The sequence below is a fragment of the Alosa sapidissima genome, chromosome 18 (genome assembly GCF_018492685.1).
Source record: "Alosa sapidissima isolate fAloSap1 chromosome 18, fAloSap1.pri, whole genome shotgun sequence".
NCBI lineage: Eukaryota > Metazoa > Chordata > Actinopteri > Clupeiformes > Clupeidae > Alosa > Alosa sapidissima.
In genome coordinates, this window is record NC_055974.1 from 8,098,215 (window position 1) to 8,123,469 (window position 25,255).

The 25,255-nt window shown below is 46.2% G+C and overlaps 1 protein-coding gene across 3 annotated transcripts in view; it reads right to left on the minus strand.

Annotated features, from left to right (window-relative positions):
• LOC121690028 (aminopeptidase O (putative)) overlaps window positions 1–25,255 on the minus strand; it is a 52,892-nt gene that overhangs the window by 24,401 nt on the left and 3,236 nt on the right. For all 3 annotated transcript variants that reach the window (XM_042070339.1, XM_042070338.1, XM_042070337.1), the window contains exons 5-12: window positions 14,949–15,138; window positions 13,869–13,975; window positions 12,758–12,860; window positions 12,502–12,609; window positions 11,303–11,346; window positions 10,484–10,544; window positions 5,728–5,790; window positions 5,106–5,195 (exon numbers count right to left, since the gene is read on the minus strand). In XM_042070339.1, coding sequence (XP_041926273.1) covers window positions 5,106–5,195; window positions 5,728–5,790; window positions 10,484–10,544; window positions 11,303–11,346; window positions 12,502–12,609; window positions 12,758–12,860; window positions 13,869–13,975; window positions 14,949–15,138 — 766 coding nt within the window. The remainder of the gene's footprint in view (window positions 1–5,105; window positions 5,196–5,727; window positions 5,791–10,483; window positions 10,545–11,302; window positions 11,347–12,501; window positions 12,610–12,757; window positions 12,861–13,868; window positions 13,976–14,948; window positions 15,139–25,255) is intronic.

Consider the following 25,255-nt stretch of genomic DNA (forward strand, 5'->3'; position numbering starts at 1 on the left):
TATTAAAGGAAGCTCTCAGACATGCTTACAGTACCTCCCTTCTTTTTTCCTTTCAAACATAACCAAGGCACCACAATGCCAGCACCTGAATCCATGCCAAATGAGACAACGCCCCAAAAAATGGCCACAAAGCCAGTAACCAACAGCAACCACCACCAGACGTGCCTAAACCGGTCATGCCATGGGGCATTCACCTCCTTTATTAGACGTTCTGTGCAACAGCTGCTGGGGTAGTTTATAGGCATCCAGATTGGCACCAGCGTGGCGACTGCAATCCACTATCCCCTTACCCTCCCCACCTCATCCCAGTCCTCGACTGTGCCATGACGTGGACTTGAGCTGACATCATGGCCACGCACACTCCATGATGTTATGCTCAAAATATAGCGCGCTAACCTGCTGCTGTAAAGGTCACCACCACTGCGCCGGCCGTGAGCTTGCATTGCAAAAAACACGCGGCTTGAGCTTCCCGACGGGATGACATCACTCGGCAATAAAACCAGGCGCTCGAGTAAGGCAGCCTTAGTTTTGCCCCGGAGGGACCTGCGGTTAGCAGCAGTATGTAAATCAGACGACCTAAGAGCATACTGCTGCCACGTTGTCATTGGATTACCACGGCGACCAACCGACCGACATACCTCTCTGGCAAAAAAAAAAAAACAGCTTCTTAAATGAATATTAAAAGTGAAACGCCATTCAAAATGCTCGGCCTGTTTGTGAGCCAAGTGAAAGCTAATTTGCATCGGAGAGCTCTGTGGCGAGACTGGGAGTGCAGAAGGGAGACATATGAAATTGGTTAAGCAACGCTTCTGTTTGCGCTTTTCTTGTCAGATGCTTTTTCCATGTGCGCTTGGAAAGGCAACACAGCTGCTTTTTTTAAATGAGATGGTATTTTTTTTCTTTCCTGAGGAAAACACTAGTGCTGAAAGCAGCTTTCAACTCTCTCTCTCTCTCTCTCTCTCCCTCTCTTTCATTAAAAAAAATTCCACTGCGCGATGCTGGACCGCGCCAATACGCCAGGCACGGGAGGGAGGCTAAAGTCACATGTACCTCGATGAGGTGCTAAGTGGTGTCAGGCTAGCATACAAAGAAAACAGGCTCCATGAGAGCACTGTTGAAGGCTTGCACCAGCACAGACTGTGAAGTTCGGTTTAGTGTGGTTTCTCACAGACTGACTCTACTGTAAGTGGAGAGTGGCTCGTGGAATCTGATCTGGTCCAAATCTGGCCCAGAACTGGTTTTCATCAGGCATAGATCATAATTAGCATTCAGGTGTCTTTACACTTAAAATACTTCAATATATCATGAGGAAAAATGCACGGCTAGTCACTTCGAAAATTGTTTTATTTTTTACAATGTTTCGAAAAGTATATTGCCCTCATGAGTATATTTGTAATGAAAACACCTGGCTTTTCGTGGAGCAATGTAGCTTTTTCCCTAGTCCCACGTTTCCAACCATGGCCAACCGACGGAGGAGCCAGAGCTGATGCTGGTAAATGTAGACGTCTCTCTAAGCTCAGTGACTGCCTGAGAACTCAAAGTTTCTGATCTCAGGAATGCAGTAATCCTCTCTTACGTAGCCTGTGTGTGTGTGTGTGTGCGTGTGTACATGTCCATGTTTGTGTGTGCATCTGTGTGTGTGTGTGTGTGTAATAAAAAGCACATGACTCCGTGGCGAAGCCTCTCTAACATTTGTTGCTCACGACAGCCCTGGCCTTCTTGTGCTCCTCCTCTATTCGACACGGACGGCAGATTAGCCACACTGACTCAGACCCGACCCGTGCCAGATCACACACACACACACACACACACACATACACACACACACACACACACACACACACACACACACACACACACACACACACACATCTTAACAGCACCAAAACTCCTATAGACACACCACATGTGTAGTAAACAATAACTCATCCCCTGAAGAACAAATGCTTTGGATTTTTGTTGTGTCTGTATTTAGCACAACATTTTCACCTCCAATCATCTCAACAGGGGAAACGGGGGGAGACGGACGCCAGCGGGTAGCTTCTGGGCTGAAACCGATGGGGGTCGCGCTGCACCCATCACTACTGTAGTTCACCCCTAGCAACTAAAGAACACACCAAAGCATAATAATAGTTTTGCTTTTGTGCGCAGGCTTATTTTACTTAGTCCTCTGTGTGTGTGCCTCTCCTCTTTTATGTGTCCAGCTAAGCCCTCTGGAGCTCGGCTACAAGTCTGCCAAAAACAACCGCACATTTTTTTTTCCTTTATTTTTTTCCCTTTTTTTTGCTGTCCATCATAAATACTCGGTCACATATGGACTCTTTATGCTGCTCTTCTGGCTAATGGTGTACTGTTTGGGCACCTGGCATATGTTCCGTATCAAGAAGGGTCCTGTCTCCTTCAAATCCCGCACTGTCCATCGATCAAAGAGCTGCCCGGAGGCTTACAGTGACGACCCCGTGTTGGGAAAGCCGATGACATGGGAATAGGAGCTTGGCCAGATCGATGACCGGGAGCAATCATTCCCAAACAATACAACACCCCCACACTTATGTAAGTAAACAAGCTCATCCTGGGGATGAGAATGATGGAAGCTTGGCTGGCCACGCAAAACCACATGGACAAGCACGGGCCTTTCTTCGGCATGTCCACCCAGACTGATGGGGGAACAACATGGGGAGCGCCTGAAATCAGACACCAGCACGTCAACAACAATAAGCCCAGACGTGCACACACGCACGCACACGCACAGAACACTGGAAATCGTGGAACGGGAACAGTTCTCCAACGGAGACGAGGCAGAAGAAGCAATTGCGTGCGGGGCTTGTGGAATGCGTGAGAACCTCAGAGTCGGGGTTGTGCGTGTGTGAGTGTGTGTGCAGATCACATGTTAAACACATGATACTCTTTTACACTGGCTGAGGCTTTCTCATCTCGCAGCCCTTTCGCGTTTGGGACAATCCTACAGACCACACAATCCCAAAGCACACGTGGAAAAAAACAGCCCCTCACCCCCTCTTCTCACCCCACATCAATTGCCCCCTTGGCTGTTTAACTTTTTAAACCTTGATTAGCTCCTTGCCCTGAAAACAAGCCCCACGTTTAGATGAATGAACACTGAGGGCTATTGAGGGGCTTTTGCTGATTTTACATTAAGGGGCACTAAAAAGCAATATCCTAAAACCGCCGGCTGAAATAGCCCGCTCTGGGTCAGTCTGGAATATAAATCTCATTATCACGAAAGCATGGATAATATCACACAGACGCGCCTTCATCTCCCACTCCACCAGGAGGACCGGCACGCCAGGCGTGGAAAAAAAAGGAGAGGAAAAAGCCTAATGAAATGTGACACGTTTGTCTTTTTCCCTTCGAGCGACAAAACTTTTCTTTGTGCACCCTTTTTTCCGAACTTATCACACATTTAATGGCACTCTTCTCCACCTTCAGTTACGGTTGGCAAGGAGATGACTGGCGTCACGCAAGCCAAACACCACCATTCTCCACCCACCCACCCACCCTCTCCCCCCTGGCCCTACCCCACCCCACCGTATCCCTCCCACCAGCTCCAATTATCTGTGATGAGATTGGGCGCTCTAAGGTGTATGGGGCTGGGGAGGGGGCTGGCACTGGGTCTGGGTCTGCCAGACGGCCGGCATGCCTGCCTGACGGACAGGGGCGGACTCGTCCACGGCTGCCCCGCGTTTACGAGCTCCAGCAGGAGGCTGCAGCAGATTTACGAGCCGGGGCGCGGAGGATGGGCCCGCCGCTGTTTGAAGTTAACGTCAATGAGTAATATAAAATACACCTGGAGCTGCACCCAACAAGGGGGGGGGGGGGGGGGGGGGGGGGGGGGGGGGGGTGTGTGTGTGTGTGGCTTTTATACAGTCTAACATGGCAATGTTCAGTGCAGAGGCCCTAGACCAGTCTTTGTGTGTCTGAGTGAGTGAGAGAGAAAGCACGAGAGAGAGAGAGGAGAGAGTGTGTGTGTGTGTGTTTGTGTGTGAGAGAGAGAGAGGAGAGAGTGTGTGTGTGCGTTTGTGTGTGAGAGAGAGAGAGTGCGGTGGAGGCAGGGGGGGGGGGTCATTTAGTGTTTCCTTTCAGGGCAGCTTTTATGGCACAACTTCAATCACTTGCACCCCTCCTCCCTCTCCTCCACTCCCTCCACACACACACACTCACACACATGCACTCCTCCATCTCATTCTCTCTCCTTCCCGCTCCATTGTGCATATCCGACTGGACTGTAATTGGCCCCTTATTTCACGAGACCCCCCCCCACCCCCCACCCCACCCCTCCCGTCGGCCCTAGACCTCGTCTGAAGTGAAGGCACTGGCCACTCTGAAACGTGTTAACCTTTTTGCTTTTAATAAGACATAATGGATCACTGTTCCAATAAAAGCAGGTCCCACAAGCGGAAGACGGAGAGACACCACCCACAGCCAAGGTCTTCCCTACTCCCCGCTCACTTATCGGCAACGCGGCCACATCAGACAGTAAAAACACTAAAGCAAACCAGACAGCTACCTCCACAAAAACAGTTTAAAGGGATGTGAATATGATTCAGCAAAAGTATTCAGATTAGTCATCCATCTTGGAAATACACATACAAGTCAATGGGACTCATGCATATTTTATCACTCTGAAAATGAGTCTACCACATCAATAATCCTAGAGATGAAACTATGAATTTGAATAGCTGAGCTGGATACAGACTTATTTTTTTTCACAGACTGCAAAGACATTTTCAAGCCCAATAGTACAAATAGTATGAAAAAAACAAATTGTACCAGCAACAAGTACTAAAGCGAGACACATCTATTCAATTTAAACCACAAGTAGACCACTTGAAGCTCTTAGGAGCTACTCAGAAAACACAATGACCAAATTGCCTCTACATCAAAAAGCCAAACACAACACCACCGGTGGCATCAACACAACACACGGCTATAAATAGTATCCCCACATCCACACGGAGAGAGCAGCACGTCCACAGCCAGTCACACGGGGGAGGAGATGCAAAGCAACAGTTCGGACCGAGTTGAGCCTCTGTTGGTGCGGGAGCGTATGTGAGGCGTAAAAGGCTGTCTATATAAAGCACACTCACCTCTTTGAAGTTCACCTTCAGACAGGGATCCCCTCTCTTCCGCTTGGTGCCCTTTCCATGGCCACGACTGAAGTGAATCCATTTTGTGACCTGGGAGAGGAGAGGAGTGGAGGGGGGGGGGCAGAGGGAGGACAGGAGTAACAGGAGAGGAGAGAGAGAAAGGGTAGGAGAGAGGGAGAGATAGAGAACAGAGTCTGGTTTGTAAATGGTTATAACTAATGAACGACTACACCGCAGAGATTACTTATTTGTGTTTGCCTTCTGTCTGACTTTCACTCTCTTTCTCTCTCACTCTTTCTTTCTTTCTGTCGTTCTTTCAGTATTTCTCCCCCTCGCTCACATGAGAGAGCAACCATAAAAGCTGGAGCCACCCATGCCCAACGTCAAGAGCACACGCACCGTAAAGGTCAAGTTTTCCAGCACTACTCTCGTGGTCAAACAATCGTTACAGGCAAACACGAACGCATCGAGAACGGAACACCAAACTCAGACGTCACTGATTTCACATTCCAAGTCACCCATGTCTTTAGGTCTATAAATACACATTTGTGAGTGTGTGTGTGTGTGTGTGTCTGTATGTGTCTGTATGTGTGTGTGATGGAGATACCATCTGCATAATTACCTCCTGTTGGACTTCTGTGACCAGCGGCGACTGAAGCCAGGCAGCACTTTCCTCCGTCAGCCACTGAGGCAGGACAGCAAGAGGAGTGGACAAGTAGAGAGAGAGAGAGAGAATGAGAGAGAGGGAAGGAGGGAGGGTCAGAGAGAGAGAGAGATCATTCCTTTGACAGATGGAGAAAAGGAGGAGAGAAAAAAAAGAGGAGTGCTGGACAGCGGTGACTGAGGCTCCTTGACGAAAGAGAGAGTTGCTCGCTCTCTCCTCTGCTTCCTCTGCACTCTGCTGCGCGCCCCCCCCCCCCCCCCCCGCTCCGCTCTTTCTCACGCACACTCTCTCGCTCTTCCTTTCGCTCTCACTTTCTCTCCCTCTCTCTCTCTCTTTCGCTCTCTCAAACACACACAAACACTCTCTCTCACTCTCTCCTCGAATCCTTCTCTGGCTTTCTACTTCAATTCCCACCTCTCTCTCTCACAGCACTTAACCTTATTAAAGCTCCCATCCAACCTGGCTCTTAACCTCTGAGTCACAACAACAGCCACTTCTTCATAGCAGAGACAGACGGAGGGAGTAAAGAATGAGAGAAAGGGACAGAGAAAGAGTAAAGAATGAGAGAGAGAGTAAAGAATGAGAAAGGGACAGAGAAAGAGTAAATAATGAGAGAGAGTTGCTAGAACAGAATGAAAAAGTGAGCGTGTGGAAGAGAAACAGAGGAGCAGAAAGCAGAGGCTCTGAAAGAGAAAGCAGATGGACAGACTTAAAGAAAACAGGAGGGGAGGAGAGGGGGAGTTCAGATTCCTCTGTCCCGGTAGCCAGATCCTTTAGTCCAGGCGGTAGCAACCTCGCAGCTGTGCTGTGCTGTGCTGTGCTGTGCTGTGCTGTGCTGTGCTGTGCTGTGTCTGGCTCCTCTGACCGGACAGAGAAGGGCAGAGTGTGGAGCCCAGTCACACTGTAATCAAACACTGCACACTCCCAGGGAGAGAGCCAGGGGAGGGGTTAGAGTGAGAGAGAGAGAGCGGGAGAGGGAGAGAAAGAGAGAGGGAGAGAGAGAAAGAGGGGGAGAGAGGGACAGAGGAAGGGAGGAAGGGAAAAAGAAATAGTGGGAGAGCAGTGTACACACACACTTACATTCTTAAAGGGACAATAGGATCCGTTTGCTGACCGCGACAATCAAACAAGTCCAACTCCGAAGTGACAACTTTCTCGGTGGCGCGGCGAAAAATCCACATGTGCTGGCATTGCTTCTGACAGCTTTCACAGGCACACACTCTCTCTCTCTCTCACACACACACTCACTCAGACGTACCTCGTAGCCCCACACTCATCCCGTGATGCTCACAGAGCGCCTGGGCAGAGTATGTAAATCACCCCCCCCCCGCCCCCCATAAAAGTGTTTACCCTCAGTCTCGCTGGCTTCCCGAGGCTACCGCAGTCTGTGTTAGTGTTTTTCTTGGGATTTGACTTGCAGCGTGTGTTTCTGCATACTTGAGTTAAGGCGAGATTGAGTGGGGGGACACAAGAAGAGAGAGAGAGAGAGCAGGAGAGAGAGAGAGCAGGAGAGAGAGAGAGTAGGAGAGAGAGAGAGAGCAGGAGAGAGAGAGAGTAGGAGAGAGAGAGAGAGAGCAGGAGAGAGAGAGAGTAGGAGAGAGAGAGAGAGAGAGAGAGCAGGAGAGAGAGTGGAGGGGGGGGTAGAGAGTGGATTCTGCAGGAAGGGGATTCTTATACCGGGTCGTGCGCTCAGGCAGTAAACGGCTATTGTCTGCGCGGGATGCCACACATAGCTGTTTTACAGCCTCAGATCGCGCACGCCTCTTTCTCAGCATAGCAAGGCTTTTGTGTTCCCTGAGAGCGTCGGACACAGCCTACGGAGGACTGTCGTTGAATCCTACACACACACACACACACACACACACACACACACACCACACCACACTCTCTCATGGATTTACACAAATCACATACATTCACTCACTAATATACACTGTCACACACAAACAGCATTCTTTCAAAACTGCAACAGCAGACACTATTACTCTTTCAGAACCTCCTCCCTCTCACTCTCTCACAGACACGCACGCACACACACACACACACAGATGTTTTTTTTTTTTATCTCACACTCATCACAGAACCAGACAGCCACATCCACACCCCACACATTCTTACACTTGTCAGAGCACACACGGAAGCACACCAACTTGACAGACTCCCAAGGTACACACACACACACACACACACACACACACACACAGTGTTACGCCAGTGCACACTCACACTTCTAGACACAGAATCTGACACGGCGCTTTGCCACAGGGACTCTGACTCGGTATTAAGTGGAGACCCACCCCAAATAAACCCACTGACTTATTTCACATGCTGTTTCAAAATAGCTGGGACCAAAAAAACAAAAACAAAAAAAATGTTCTCATCTTGTTTGACCTTGGCGCGGTGAGTGTGGTTATTGTTTGTTATTACGAACCAACCATTTCCTGCTCGTGCTTGTTTTGAGGAGCATCCGAGTGTACTTTCACGTGTTAGGAAAAACCGTTGAGATAAGGAAGTTAATGTTTGAGAGCACAGATAAACATGTACATCACTAATTTACTCGAGAATGGCTTACAGCAGTTTCTTTACATGCAATGACCTGACGCCAGCAAACATCCTCAGCTCTAAATTTTTGGTCTTTTTTTAAATTGGAAATTGGAAACGGGAAATTATTCCAGCAATTTAACAATTAGTCCCAGCAATTTCAACCATTTCAATCATTTGAATACCACAGACAGACAGACATCTCTTAACATGTGAATGATGTTATTTACAGGAGGGTAGATCCTGCTGTCTAGCGGACATGACATTCCATGTGTAAAACACAAACAATTGCTGTCCCTTCCAATTTAACCCCTCACACTGATTCCACTGACAAGATAGATATGTGACCTTAGACTACAGTACGAACACACAGATTCATAAAGTTCACAAGTTCATAAAGGAGACAACTTCAGAATTCATGTGTGGACCTGACTAACTCTAATCTCCCCTCAGACTCCCAACATACATTTCTCCCAACAAGTACATTTCTATTTTAACAAACAAAACCGACTAGAGCACACTGATTAAAAGTCTTTTAAATAGTCTGCCGTCTTGCATCTGTGAAGCCCCTAATTTTGCTGCTTCAATGATGCATGGGGTATCTCGTTTCACATACATTTCTAATTTTAGGGGGGGGGGGGGGGTATGGCAGAGAAAATGTCTGACTTGAATTTGTACATTTGATTAAATGTTTTTCTCCCAAGTCTCTCGTTACTTGTTGCTCCTCTCTGCTTTGTCTCTGGGGCCCGACTTTGCTTTTTTTGCTTTCTCCCATTCAACGGGCAGACTGAGAGAGGTGGGGCCGTCGGATGGCCAGATTGTAAAAAAAATCACCTGAAAGTAAATCTCTCCGTGCCAGACTGTTGAATCCTGCCCTTGAAATACGACACCTGCATCCCATTCACAGCAGAGAAATGCTGAGTCCCTGACCAAATGTAGCTCCATATTTGTCTAATTTATCCCGCTTTTCTGACAAAACGCTTTTGACAGGGAATTTACAGGCCGGCAGTAGTCTGCACAATAGGAAAGTTCTGGAATTTATAAACCTGCACTCTCATACCATCTATAAATCTAAACCATCTTGTGTCTGTATAAATCATGTGTCTGTTCTAGTGCAAAATAAGGTCGTGTTTTGAGGCTGGCCACTGGTGGCTTAAGTACCTCTGTTTCTCCTGCATTCTAAAGTGCTCTTCCCAACAGCTAAAGACCTAATAAATCCCAAACCTCTAGTGGCTCTAACGTAAGCTTTCTCTCCCATTTCAGTAGAGAAACCGTCACCACCACATTTCCACATCATGATCAACAACATCACAGCAAATATATTTCAGGGCTAATGCCTGGAGATTTATTCCAATATTCTCTAGTATTTCAACTCAATAGCAACATTCGCTAGTATTTCATGTCAGGTTCCTTTGTAGTACAAAGCCATAATTAGTCAAGACTTTAAATATCCACGTGTAAATCACTTCATAGCGGCAAAGTATCCGCTCTAACACTAATTGAGTGCAGGTTGACAATATTTCTAGGGAAAAAAATATCTTATTTAAGGTACATTTTTAATACCAAGCCATACCATTTATAGGTTGCAAAAAACACATGTAAATGTCATCTGAAAACTTTTCAAAGGCAGCGGGCTAATGCACGTCAAAGCCTGGCGTCATATTGACACAATTATAAAGGCATTAGGTGGTCGACATACTGCTGGACCAGGGGCCCAGTACCCCCTGCTTTACGACCCCCGTGGCCATGCGCTGCGTTAAGGTGGTGCGCTGACCGCCTATTTGGAGATAAGGCTCTTGGGACGCCATTAGCTGGACATGCATGTGCACATGGCTGAGTTGCTGGTGTGAAAAACACCCTTTTCATTATTTATTTTTTGTTAGGGACTAAGGAACGCTGTAGCAACATTTTTTAAATACTTCTTGTAGTAACATAAAACATTTTTTAATACACATTGTAATGCACAGCTTTTAATACTTGTTCAGCAGTGATGGACTGCCATATCAGGTATGTGCGAACTGTATCATTATATTGCATATTTGATAAAGTATTTTTCATCCCCACTTTTTTAAAAAAACTTTTCACTTTAATCCCTACCTTTAAAAAGAAAAGGTTTGGCATGATCCCAACTGAATTAAATGAATGAATTAACACTTTTAGAATGACTTATTACCTTAGGTATTCCAGGCGCATCGAGCCAGTCTGCATATATGCCCTCCAGGGTGAGGCCACGTCTGGAAAACAATAGTATCGTAATGTCCTAACACTGACATTTCCAGAAACACCTCATTACGAGCCCAGCAAAGATGAGCACTGATTCACTGACGACAGACACAAGTGTGTGCTTTTGCTTGCTGAACTGAAAAATGTACAATGCATGTGTGTAGAAATGTCCCTGCAATTCCGTCTTCTGTCTTCAAAGGTCTAAAGAACTGACATTTTCACCATGTGCTGCAGGACCTCTTTGAACTGACAGACAAAACCATTGATTGTGCGTGGCATTTCTGGATAATACATATCATTGTGCTTCCCATATGTGTAAAAAGTCTGTATAATTCATATACGTCCATTTCTATATTGAATATACATACAATAACAGCAGGTGGTCCCTTTCATGTGCAGTACCATAGACAAATACAGATTTAATTTATGACCTCCATTACATGTTGAAGGGAATTATGTCATTTCAGTATGAAACATACACTCAATGTCTCAACCACAGATGTGTCATGCAAGTATTGGACACGACAAGTGTGATTCCTATATGTTTTTACAGGCCTTTTTCTTTGTGTATCTATGGCCTGGCATGGCTTTAGCTTTGTGGGGACTGCATTCATCTGCTTTGCCTTGAACCATGCAGCTGGCTCTGTTGATGACTCCTAAAGGAGACCCAGCACAAAGAAAGCCAGGCAGCTCTTGAAAAGGCCGGCTTATAAGCTCTCTTAAGTGTGTTCGTGAGACAGACAGAAGCCGTGTGATGGTTCAGACGCACCTCTTCACGTCTGGAAAGTGATCCAGGAGCATCCGCAAGAAATCCTGCAAAACAAATGACCTGTCGCTTCACAGGGTGCGGGTACAAGAACATATGCAAATGGTCAAACAACAAAGCGACTCCACCACATCGTGCACATCAAAGGTGCATGTGCGTGCGTGTGTGCTCGTACATGTCTCTGTGTGTGTGTATGTATATCTCTTTTACACATGTACGCAGTCTGTGTGTGTGTGCTCTATCTCAAACATACAGCGAAAGGTCAATAGAGAAATCAAACAGCTGTTAGCTGGGTGAAAGGGGAGTATGCATGCATTGGGTGAGCTCACATGGTGCCAGGTGCAAACGGTCGCAGTGCGAGCGCATTAGAAGGACAAACACGTCTTGACACCGGCCATTCACACCACACTAATATGAATTCAATTCAAAGAGCCCACAGCCATCACTCTTCCTGATCACTCTTCCTGCACCATTAAACAATTTCACTCCCACTCTGTGTGCACTTAAACAATATGATGTATGTCAACCGGCAACATGGTTTATATTCACATTATTTTCCCCCTGTAGAACAGCATGCTAATCTAAAATAGATGTAAACAAGTAATTTATCAGACATATATTGTTTTGTATAACATATCTGATGGGTATTTTCTTGACTGATCAGTACCAAGCAGCATGTAAATAAGAGGGCCCAGTGCAATGTGTCAGTTGAGTTGAGGCTTAAGGTGATGATGGAGCAACTTTTTTGAGTAATGTTGCTGGGCAACCACATAACCATTTCCATGAAATGTGATTGCATGTCAACAATTTTCTTACTGATAATTAAAGTTCTTCAGACAAAACAAATAGTTACCCAATATGAATGGGAAGGTGCTAGAACAACAATACTCATTACCCAGCAACACTGCTCAAAAACTGCCTTGTGTATCCTTAACGGTAGACAGACGCCAGAGATGTGCTAACATTTTATGATGTTATTGTTGTTTATTGCTCTGAGGTCATGTTTTGTTCCGTCTACACTGCGCACAGCAGATGTGTACATTAGTTATGCCTAAAAATAGTGCTGAACGTCTTCAATGGACCCTGACATTAACTTTTATAGTTAACACTCAACCTCACCGTCTCTACCGATGGCACTGCAGGGAATGCATTCTGGGAATGCTTGTGGCCACCATAATTACAAACACACAACCTCCTCTTACCTGAGACAGAACAAGTCGTCCGTGGTATAAGCTCACAAACAGCCGGAGGAAGGCGAGGAACTGCTCGTGCCCGGTAAAGCTGGCCAGAAACTTCAACAGGAAATACCCCTAAAGGGGAGAACGGAGAACAAGCGGGATTCAATCCATCTGTCCAATCATGATGAATGACCCAGTCTTTGCATTTTGAAGAGGGAGATTATTTTCCTAACGAACAACATTTATAGAATGATTTTAGGACATCGCTGTCCGGCTTTGCCTTGAGGTAATGGACTTGCATGAAGGGCTTCTCTGGGTTGAGGCCATGCTTCACAGTGGACGCCCCAGACTCAGACACTACTCCAGTGCTCTCCTTGTGGGGCCTGTACTTAAAGAGAAGGGGAACACAGATCTTGACTAGTTAGTAAACTTAAAAATATTTTTCTGTTTCCATTAGCCTGGTCCCGGCCGCCTAGTATATCCACTCATTTTCATTTCACTGAGATACGAGTCTGGCTCCCGTCAATGCGTTTCCGTTTCCCTCAGCCACTAGGACGGCGGGCCAATCAGCAACGAGAGAGGATGACATTAGTTTTGAAATCGAAAGTGGCTGTGGTAAACGGTAGTAACGATGCCTGCAAACATCAAAAAATTGTAGTCGGAAGAATGTGTACATTTATACAGCAAAGGTAGGCCTACATACATCGTTTCCTGACTGCTGATGAGGTTTATTAGCAGTTTGTAAAGGTTAGGCGAAGTAGGACGTAACAATAGGAATGCCTGATCAATGTGATTGGGTAGGCTGGACCAATGATTTCAAAGTTCACGCAAAGTGTCTGCCCATTACGATGGTAGGGTGGGAGAGCGCTCAGACTCTCTTAATGAAGTGAAATGACGTAAGTGAGTCTGGTGAAACCAGGAGATATTTCCATCACAGCGCTCCTAACGTCTTAAGACGTAATCACTCCAGTTTAGCCTAGGCTGTGCATTTATCAATTACATTTTGTGTGTGTGTGTGTGTATATAGCACAGCTAACCTTAATGAAAAAAATGTCTGTCTGGCCTCCATGTTTCTCTGGCTTGCGCGTGTGTGTGCGCTATGATATGAGATGATATTAAAGGCATTTGCGCGTGTGTGCGGGCTATGATATGAGATGATATTCAAGGGGAAACTCAGGTTTTAGAGAGAGGTTTGAATGTCCTGCCAAGACTGCCCTGGCCAGTCCTTCTCCTGCCCTGAGACAACTGATACGCTCCATTAGCCCAGACCAAACTGGCTCACAGACCTGCGCTAATTAGCCTGTCTGGAGAGCAGGGATGGAACACAGACAAGGTGCTCCACTTTCTCCACCAAAAACGTATGTCATATATTCTGTAGATGAGAGGGGGACCTGAGGATCTGGAGTTCCTGCTCGGCGTTCTGCAGCTCGTCATGGAGACGCCTCCACCTCAACAGAGCCCTCAGATGCAGCTGGTCCTCCTCCTCATGGAGGCTCAGCTGAGGAGGAGACAGAGAGAGAGAGAGAGAGATGATTTAGAGACAGACAGACTAGACCATCATACTGGACAGCATTGCACCATAATGTTTTTTATAGTTGTTGCATTTCATAAAATATCTTTTTTATTGGTATTGAGCAATGCTCTCCTCATGATGCTTTTGCATCTACTGTGTGTGTTTGTTGTCAATAAGCAGCTGAGAGAGAGAGAGAGAGAGAACGACAGGGAGAAACAGAAGGGATGAAGGGAATTATAACAGGAAGTGGAGAGAGAAAAGAATAGAAAAACAGAAAGAGATCAATAGAAAGCCTGAGTCACGGAGAGAAACATTATGAAGTGCATAGTCTGCTTAATAGCATTCATCTCCATATACTTGGCAAAACAAGAAAGCTGAACTACAGTGTTTCAGTGGAACTGGCAAGAAATGACTTTGATTGTGATTGTGGAGAAGGGCAGAGGGATTGTTGCATTATGTGCACAACTCATAAAGGCATATTTTAGGCAATATACTCCAGTCAAACCACCAAGTTACTGAGACATTTTGTCTTTTAAAAAATCCAGTTTAGCATTTCGACTGATGGAACATCTCAAATGCTAAACCCTTATGGCTGTGCTAAACTCAAACTAAACACATATGGTGCAGCACAACTCACATTTGGATATCAAGTAAGAGCACACATATGTAGTAACAAATAATACCATACCATAATACCTACATCGACTCTACATACCTACATCGACTCTACATACCTACATAGACTCTACATCAAGTACTTTGCCATACGTGGCAGTGGGGTTATAATACAATCGGTTTGTAATAAGAAATACTGATTGGGAAAACATTTGTAAGTATCTTTTGTGATGCAAAACGCCGTTTGAAGGGTTAAATCTGTAAATAATGGTCAATAACAGTAATGAATATGGCTCTATAAGCTTTCTTAGTGTCAGAGGGAGACACCTGAATGAAAGGTTACCTGTTGCACTTTAGCCCACAGCACATCCTCCAGGAAGGTGGCAAATCCCTCGCTGATCCACTCCTCGGTCCAGTCCCGCGCCCCGATGACCAGGCCAAACCAGGCGTGGGCAATCTCGTGACACAGGCGAGCCCCGCACAGGTGCGCTGGGCCCATAAGCACGCTCTGGGACAGGAACACTATATGAGGGCTGTGAAGACAGACAGGCATATCAGATTACACATGCAAAGTAAACAAAATGCCTGGCCACCATCAGAGCTGCATAACCCCATGTTCTAAGCTTCCACTGTGTCACCTCAGGGAAATTTGCCATAAATGAAGTAAGCCCAGTCCTGGAGTGAAAAAAAGCTTTTGGTCTGGGACTAGGCTTAATCCATGTACCGGAAAGAAGCTGAAAGTGTTCACTGACATGCAAATAGTCTAAAGGAATATATGATGTGAATTCAGATGTGAATAAGGTTGGAAAAACACTGCACACAACAGACAGTAGTAGCGCAAGACACAAGAGAATCCATCACGCAGACAGAACTTAAGCAAATGTTTTGACTGCCCTTGTGTAATGATGGATAGGGAAGATACCAGTGGCTAGACAGTGTGTGTGTGTGTGTGTGTGTGTGTGTGTGTGATATTAGGCCACATGAGGCGACTGGTGGAGTCACACCCTTCACAGTGAATTCCTTTGGCATGTGCTAACGGCATTAAATAAGCAGCCTGGCTCTTCAATCGCACGACAGCCCTGTCTGTTACCTTCCCCTGGGGGCCGCTCGGAAAGAATGACACCGACGGCTAATGTCAGACAGTTGTTTGGCCCCAAATGATGTCTGAGTGACGCTCAAAAGAACAGCAGAACATTCCGAAACATCAGTAATATTACCGAGCATGTTACTTAACATGACCTCACCGATGAAAGCATCAGTTGGATCAGGTCCCAGAGAACAGCTGACTACTGAGTGGAGTCTGGCCCTAGACTTGAGCCAGCTCTGGGCCACATCTGAACCGGAGGCCGCTCTCTAGAGTGAGCGGCTGGCTTTTGTGGAAAGAAACGACAGGAGCAAAAGCAAAGTGCTCTGGGGGGGCGAGAGCGAGCGCTGGGGGATGGGGGGAGGTTGTGCGAGGGAGGGAAAACCACAGGCGTGCAGCGCTGAGTACCTCGGCTGACCTCTCCCCGACTGGCCTGGCGTGTCGCCGCTCTAATCGCACGGGCCCAGATAAAGTCAAGCAAAGGGGGAGGAAAACCAACACCCGCTGCCTTTGTGTCCACACAGTCCCTTTCGAATACCTTGATGCTTTTAGCAAGTGTGAAATGGACTTACGCACTTCCAACTGATAAGATGTTTTGGCCCGTTGGCATTGTGTACGCCTATGGTATGAATGCAAACAAGATCTCACAGGGATTATGTTGCTCTGCATCACTTAAAGCATAAATCACTTCATTTATGAATACACCCTGTGAAGAAAAAACAAAAATGTGCTGAGACACACCTGAAAACCTGTTCAGGTGCCTATGGTATGGGGATTTGAGTAAGTGGAAAGTTACAGAGTAGACAGTTCCAATTCAATCCACTTTATTTATATAGCACAATTTAAACAAACACAAGGTTTCCAAAGAGCTATACAACACAACAATAAAAGGACACAGTAGGATAGAAGTAATAAAATAAAATAAAACAACATAAAATCAAATAAGTCATCATAAAATGATGATCATAAAATCAAATAAATAAATAAAGTGCACTGCCCACACAATCCATTTAAAACACATCAATCACGCTACCTGGTGTTAAAAGCCAGAGAAAAAAGATGGGTTTTAAGCAGAGATTTAAAATGAGACAGTGAGGAGGCTTATCTGATGTGGAGTGGCAATACATTCCATAGTTTTGGAGCTGACAGTAATTATGGCAAACACAAATAAGACAAAAAAAGCTGAGACAAAAACACAATAATAGGGTCAATACATCATGATTAAGGCTCTTTCATGTGCAACATTCACCTGCATACACTTATTCACATCTGGAGTCTTATTCACTAAGCCAGTAGACAAAGGAGGGTTCTCCGCGCTTCTGTCAAACAATCCGGTGCAACCAGGCCAGGACAGATATTTCAGAGAGAAGGAGGGACGCCGGTGCAGCTCAGATGTCTTCTTAATTTTCAATTTATTTAGTACAAGGTGCAAAACATACGACTAACGTTTCGATGTAGTCACATCTGATGTGACTACATCGAAACGTTAAATATAACGTTTCGATATAGATAAATTGAAAATTAAGAAGACATCTGAGCTGCACCGGCGTCCCTCCTTCTCACTAAGCCAGTACTCAGTGTGGCTGTATATCATTAACATTATGAACCAAAGGCTGTCATTACAGCAGGCGCATGATGTGGGGATGCTGAGTGAGTCACATAAGGTCACTAGTGCTTTGTAGAGGTTAGCATCTGGCTCTAAGTGGTCACTTCCTAGCAACCTTCTAGCAACAGTGGTGGCTAGAGAGTTAAGTGTGCTGTCTGTCATATACAGTGTAAGGCTACAGAGAGAGCAGAGATCAGCAAATAAGCAAACACTGCCTTTATCAACTCTCTGTGCATCGGTGCTTCGTCATCCAATATGATACATAAAAAATATTATCACAGTGTTTCCTATATACTGACTTACTTACTTGTGGCGGCCCACCATAATATCAACTTTGACCACCACACAATGATTTGCCATGTTGTACTATTTAAATTGGATGAGATCCTTTCATTGTAGAGCTATGGGCACCTTTGCGAAGCCTCTCCTTGTCTCTCTCTTTCTCTCTCTCAACAAACCTGCCTCTCCTCTGCATGCACGTTTAAAGAAAAAAAATGTCAATTGTGCAAGGATTGTTGTTGGCATAGAAGATGACTGGTTAAATTGTGATTAAATCAGTTTAGCATCATAAACATGCTGCGCAAAACTGTTGCAACCCCCACCGCCACCTACCACCACAAATAGCATTGAATTCTGTGGGAAACACTGTATCAGATCAAATGACCCTTCTAAAACCACCACTGTTCATTGTGTTCTGTTGTAAATGTATCTAGTCTGTGCTTTAATTGAAGCTTGTAGTTAATTCCAAATGTTGATTGCTTCTCCCCAAATTTCACAGAATTTCCTAGATGATTGCACATTATAGAACAGGAACTTCAGTATAATATTTCAGTCTAAGTTGTAGCGCAATATGTTTTCAATTGATCAGACTGCCAGCATGAGTTCAGCCCCATGATGGATGATGATGACTATAATTGTGTTACCTTTCTCCTTCTGATGGCCTCCACTCTCCCTTCCCTCTCGTCCTCTACACACACACTCACATACACACTTCAGACTTCAGTACCTCACTGTCCAGATCTCCCTCTCTCTCTTCCTTGAACACTCACACACACTCTTCCTATTTCTCTCTCTCTCTCTCTCTCTCTCTCTCTCACACACACACACACACACACACACACACACACGCCAACTCCTTTCAGTAGCTCGGTGTCTAGATTTCCCCTTCCTCTAAAAACAAATGAAATTTTCGATGAGGATCCGTGTCTCATCCCAGGGTCAGCTGAAGAATTCCTCTGTGCTCAGCTGCCGGTCAGGACACAAGTCCAGAAAGAAGTCGAAAGATCCCAGACAACCCCCTCATGGCTCATTCATCTCCAATGGTGCCAACCAGGTGCTTTTAAAGGGGTCAGAGACACATATGCACCCCGACACACACACACACACACACACACACACACACACACACACAGAGAGAGAGAGAGAGAGAGAGAGAGAGAAGTGATTTTAAAGGGTCAGAGAATACACATGCATGCAGACACACTGACACACACACACACACACACACACACACACACACACAGAGAAGAAAAAGAGCATAAGACAGCCAAATGTTTAAAATTAGACGGCCTATTCAGCCGCCATGTCTGCGCGGCTGAATAGGCCGTCCTTTGTGGCGCTTTTCTGTGTTGGCTCCAGACTCTCCAGCGCTGCAGAGAGCAGCCAAGGGGGACACGCCTGCGAGTGTTCCTCTGTGGGACGAGGAATCCATCAGGCCCGTGACAATCCAAATCACCCCACCGCCGGCCACCCGACCAACCCGAACAAGCACGGCTTTTAGAGACCCGCTCCCTCAGCTGTCCAAACTGTGCCGCCAGCGCGATCTGCTCGGGGCTACACAGCAGGCCGACGCGTGACGAGGCACTGACACGACGCGCGGTCATCTTTCAGACAGACATATCACCGCGGTTTCCAAACACCAGGGGAGTGAACAATTTCACCCCTGATTAAAACTGAGGTGGGGTGTGAGAAAACCTCTGGGAGACACCAGGTGTGTGTGTGTGTGTGTGTGTGTGTGTGTGTGTGTGTGTGTGTGTGTGTGTGTGTGTGTGTGTGTGTGTGTGTGTGTGTGTGCCTTGTGGCCTCCATGAATCAGGCAACAGGATAACTAGGCTATAGGCAACAAGCCACATAATTAGTTCACTCCTTCAGGGGCAAGAACCTTTCAGAGGCTTGAAGATCACTGAGGGAGTGAAAAACTCAACAACTCATCAACTCTGAGTTACTCACCCTCCCCTCTAGTGTCTTTTAAGCGTGGGAACCCAAACTCTTCACATCCCATAATCAAAGTCACATACACAAGACCTTAATTTACGACCCAAAATCCGAAACCCTGGTTCTGGATTTCACTATTCACTGGGTTTGCCACTAAGTGAGCCTCGACAAATGAGCAATCAGTGAGAGCAGAGAGCCTCTGTTGTTGCTGCTGCAGTCTCTGGCATGCACTGGCCCAGGAATGGAGTGGTATGATCCGAGAATGGAGTGGTATGACCCGGGCCTGACGGGAAGTAAATATAAAATACGGAGGCCTCACTCGCAGATGCAGCAGCAGCCAGCCGCGGGTTTGGCACCGGGAGAGGGACGCAATTGCAGCAACGATTAACCCAAAATGGACAAATGTAGGCCCATAGATTTCATTGCCACGGGGGAACATTTTTTTTTTTATTGCGCCAGAGGCCCTTTGTTCAGGGTGGAGTGAGATCATGAACTCATGAGGGGGGAAATAAACAACTCATAACAATTGGAAAATGGCATGCAGTACTACTTTCAACCCCAGAAGAGGTTTACAACTAGGATATGTAACATGTACTTGAATAATTAGGATATGTAACCTGTACTTGAATAACTAGGATATGTAACCTACAGGTGGACAAAACCATAGTTGTAGGAGAGGTAGTCAACACTTGAAGTCAAATTCCTGACGCCTATGGCTGGATCAGTAGGATAAACATCTACTGGTTGGTCACCAGCAGGGCAGGGAACATGTTATTAGTGTCAGGCAATGAATGGACATTTCAGTCACCAATGTCACAGTTTGACACCCAGTGTTGTCCAATCATGACTTGCATTGGTGCCTCAGCTCTCTCACTGCTTAATATCCAGTAGGACCTGACAGGGCCACACTAACCATGGCATGTTGGGCATGCTCTGTTGTCAGCACCCAGTTTGTTTAGATATTTATGATCTCTCTGCACCTTCTCCATGACAAGGTCCATATCTACAGCTTTGACAACTTGCTGAATGACTCTAATGCGACTCGGCCTTCCCATATTCTAGGAGACGGAGGATTACCTGTGGCAGATTAGGCATACTGTAGATTCTGCAGGTTCTTATGATCAGGTCACACACTATGACAACACATGACCCATACATGACGTGCAAGTGACAGTGAGTAGTCCTTCACTAGAACTACAGTAAGCCTGAGTAACCAAGAGAACCTCCCCAACTGTGCTTTTAAAAGCCACAAAAACAACATAGATGCTGTCATGTAGTTCTGACAATGTTAAAATAACATCAGCCTACTCCACAGAAACCCCCCAAACTGCCTGTTTTTGGTGAAGCCACTGAAGTTATTTTAGACAAAAGACTACACCAACAGAGCCCTCCACCCCTCCCTTCCTTTCTTTCTCTCTCTCTTTTTCTTTCTTTCGTTTTTTTTTTAAACCGCTGACTTCAAATATCTGGCATTCCTGGCTTGCTCTCGATCAGCCTTTAGACCTTTCCCTTAGCAGAGGCGCAGGAGGCCCCAGTGTTAAATGCCAGTCCATTTTAGGGCAGATCACATGGACAAGAACATCAGAGCCTGAAAATAAATATCCAGGAAATAGACGCCGCGCCTTTCGGCCAGTGGAGGAGCTTAGCATCAGAGGCAACGGTCAAAATCCAGCCAACGTCAGACAGGACTGGTATTTAAGCAACATATGGCCCGGGCTCTCTATACAACCTGTACACTGTGTGTGTGTGTGTGTGTGTGTGTGTGTGTGTGTGTATGTGTGTGTGTGTGTGTGTACACATGTATACATATAAGTGTTTGTAAGGTAAATCTGTATCAGTTTCTATAAAAGTAACTACTTCCTGACTTTTTGTGCTTTTGAATTTTTCACATATTTTACTCCTTTAGTGGACAGTGATGGCAGATTCCACAAAGATAGTGTTGACTGCTAAGTCCTGCCGTGCTGTGCCGGAGAACTGCTTAAACAGAGGCACTGACCCGAACGCTTGCCCCTCGGGGATGCTAACCTGTGGGACAGGGCACACAAGAGAAGGAGAGGGGCCCTGCTCACGAGGCAGGAATGCGCTGTCATAACACACGGCCCCAAGGCGCTCACTCACAGCTACACTGGCTGAACTGAGGGGGGAGAGCTGCTGCTGCTGGTGGTGGTACTGCTGCTGGTGGTGCTGGTGGTATTGGACTTGCACTTGTGGGTGGGAGTGGGGGAGTGGGAGGGGATGTTGTCTTGGAAAAGAGATTTGAGAGTGATAGGGGAGGGAGAGAGAGAGAGAGAAGGAACAAACTGAATGTGATAGGAGAGTGAGAGAGAGAGAGGGAGAGAGAGAGAGAGAGGGAGAGAGAGGGAGAGAGACAGACCATAGGGGAACACAGTGAGAGCAACAACACATGAATCATGCCCATGGATTTCGGCTTATGTGTGACGGTGCAAAAAGTGAAGAGGAAGACAAACAAATCTCGGAAGATTTTCAGGAAGCAAACATGGCCGGCCGCGCCAAGTTGATTAGCAGCTGTCCGTTTCCTTGCGTCATGGGGACCAAAGCGCCAAGGTGTTCTGCCGCACTCCGCGAGAGCCACTTGGCAATCACAGCAGAGAAAGAAAGGGAGGAAATCCTCCAAAGGGAGAAGAGAGAGACAGACACACACACGCACACACACACACACACACACACACACACACGCACACACACACACACACGCACATCTACACACACATCTACACAGACATCTACACAGACACACACACACATATGCCAATCAATGCACACGCACACACAAACTCTCAAATGTACACAAATGCATGCATGATTTTGAATTTGAGATTCTTTCCTCATTAAATCAGTGTTGAATTGTGTTGGATGTCATTCTTTCATCTAAACAATGTTTCATTGCTGAGCCAATAAAGCACTGAATCAAGAGAGCGAAGTGACAGAAAGAAGGGAGAGAGAGAGAGAGAGAGAGAGAGAGAGAGAGAGAGAGAGAGAGGGAAAGAAAAGGAGGGCTATTTAAACTGTTATCTCAGTCTCCATTTTGGCTCTGGTCGGCCCAGCGTGCATTCCACACACTTCCCATCTGTCTCCCCCCATCCCACCCGACTCCGCCGGCCGGCCTGAAGCGGTCTCTCTCTTCCCCTTATGGTCATTTAGAGCTCCAGACGCAGAGCCCATCACAAAGGGCACGTCACCCTCCGGCTCTCCGATTCTGAGGCTGATGGAGAAACATTAGCTGCCCTCTCAAGAGGATAGAGCGGTCAAAGAGGGCTGGAAAACACGGGGGGTGGGGAGGGGTAGGGGGCTTCTGGGAGGTCAGGGGCAGGCTAGATTGATTGTGAAAAATTTTGAGAGATCAACATCGAGAGATATGACAAATAAGAATGAAGCTGAAGAATGAAGACAGACAGACAAAGAGAAAAGAGTCAAGCAGACAGACAGAAAGACAGACAGACAGACAGACAGACAGAAAGAAAGAAAGAAAGAAAGAAAGAAAGAAAAACATGGGATGACAGGAAGACAGCCCTGACTTATACACTCACAATTCTGGTGCTAAGCCTTTCATCGGCCTGTGTGGGAATTTATAATTTCATAATTTCAGCAAATGTGGCCAGATTAGATCAGAATGAGGAGTAATCTGTAACATGAAGCCATACAAATATCCCATTTAAAAATGCATCAGAGTGCTTCATGAGCGCCAGACTAGCAGCTCCCCTCCTAATGGGGGCGTCGGAGTAGGCCGCACTGAACTATTATCGGACATTATTTTCCCATGAATAATACATCTCCCAAGCCTGTGAGAAAGAATGAGCGTCTAAAAATGGCCTTCGAAATGGGTACCAGCGTTTTCATCAGGGGCTCAAAAACCACAGCCTCCTCCAATATTCTCAGATAAATGTCGACGAATGTGGGTTCATTCCGTGGAACTGTCTGAAGATGGAGAGAGAGAGAGAGGAGAGGAGAGCGGCTACGTCTTGGAGTAATGAAACTTGCTCGGTCTCTTTCTCGCTCGCTTGTCGAAGGCACAAATTGAGCGTCTTCAAAGTGAAAGGAAATGCTGTGCCCTTCCTGTAAGGGCTAAATTTGAGCCGCGTGACGTGGGCAAGAGATGGAGATAGCGCCAGCACAGAAACGGTCGGAGCAAAAAATCATAAACACTCCACCCACAACAAGACCCGTTTATGAGTGTGCAAGATGACTGAATAACATGTCTGCCTTGCTCCTTACGGAACATACCAGAATAGGACTGCATACAGAAGAGGGGGAAATGTATGCTACGTTCCCAAAAGGTCGGCATTTCGAGTAAATGTCAAGTACACCGCATGCAATGCTCTAAGTTTGCAGCAATTTTCCAACCATACAGGAAACTGCTGAAAATAAATTGATCTTTATACAGTGACTGACAGTAGCACAAAAAAAAAATCATATCATTGGAGATGATAAATGATGGACTGAAACACTGAATCTCATCTCTGGTTAGTCTGATAAAACGCTCAATTCAGAAAGTTGGTACGCTGTTATTTCCCAGCATGGCAAGTGCTGCACTATGCTGCACTCAGCCACTAACCGTACGCGGATTAAATCAGGCGCTGCCTCCAGTCTGGCCTTAGTTGACTCCTGTGTCCCCAGTGGCAGCTTTACCCCAAAACCACCCCCGTCCTCCCCCACCCTGGTGGACGGCCCACAGCCCCCATCACTCTGTTCCCTCCAATCCCGCACCTTAAATGAAGCGCTATGATATAAAAGCAGGGCCTTGGCTCGGCTCCAGGAACCTGGGCCAGCATAGTTACCAATTTTCAGATTAAAATCACTCCCTGGCCTCTGAAGTCTTTCCAGGAGTTAATGGCTTTTGTTGCTGGGAATAATCCGCACATCCTCTCCCACATCCTGGGGGATCGGCTCTCCAGACGCCCACCCTCGCCCCCTAACCTCCCACGCGGAAATGCGCACATAGTACACACACCCAAACACTCTCTTTAACACACACACACGCACACACACGCACACGCACACACAAACACACACGCACACACAAACACACACACACACACACTCTCTTAAACGCACGCACGTACACACACACACACACACACACACAAACTCTCTCTCACACACAAACGCATGTTGTTGCAAGAAACTGGCCAAGAAATTGATGGTGAGGACATATAGGGGTATGACCGCAACACTGAAGATCTTGGCAAGAGAGACATAGTTCAAAAGAATACTTTAGGCAAAATGCAGGCAACTCGGCCCACAATTAATGTCTGATGGTCGAATAACAGTGGGCTAATGAATATTTTATATGCTTCCTTGATGATAGCGTGCAACACAAACATTAATCATCATGTTTAATAGATAAAAATGTGTCTTTCAGACTGATGGAAAATGACCGGCTGTATTATTAAACTTGTATCAAATTGCCATTACTCTGTTATGAATTTTCGCTGCAACATTAATGAAAAATACAATCTCTCCATCAGAAACAAACAAGGCAAACTAATCACACCCTGCAAAAATAAGAGAAAATTAGTTTTGAAATTCAATTTTGACTGTTCCTTCAATGTAAAATACAAAATGATGGAACCAAAGAATATTCCACACAGGCACTGACTCCCAGAAATGTAACCCACCTTGCTCAGGAAAAGGAAAGCAACCAGCAAAGCTGTCAAACACACAGGGGACATAAATTATGCAGTGGCTTTGCGGGTCAAGAAATAGATTTGGTTTGTGCTTGGACAGG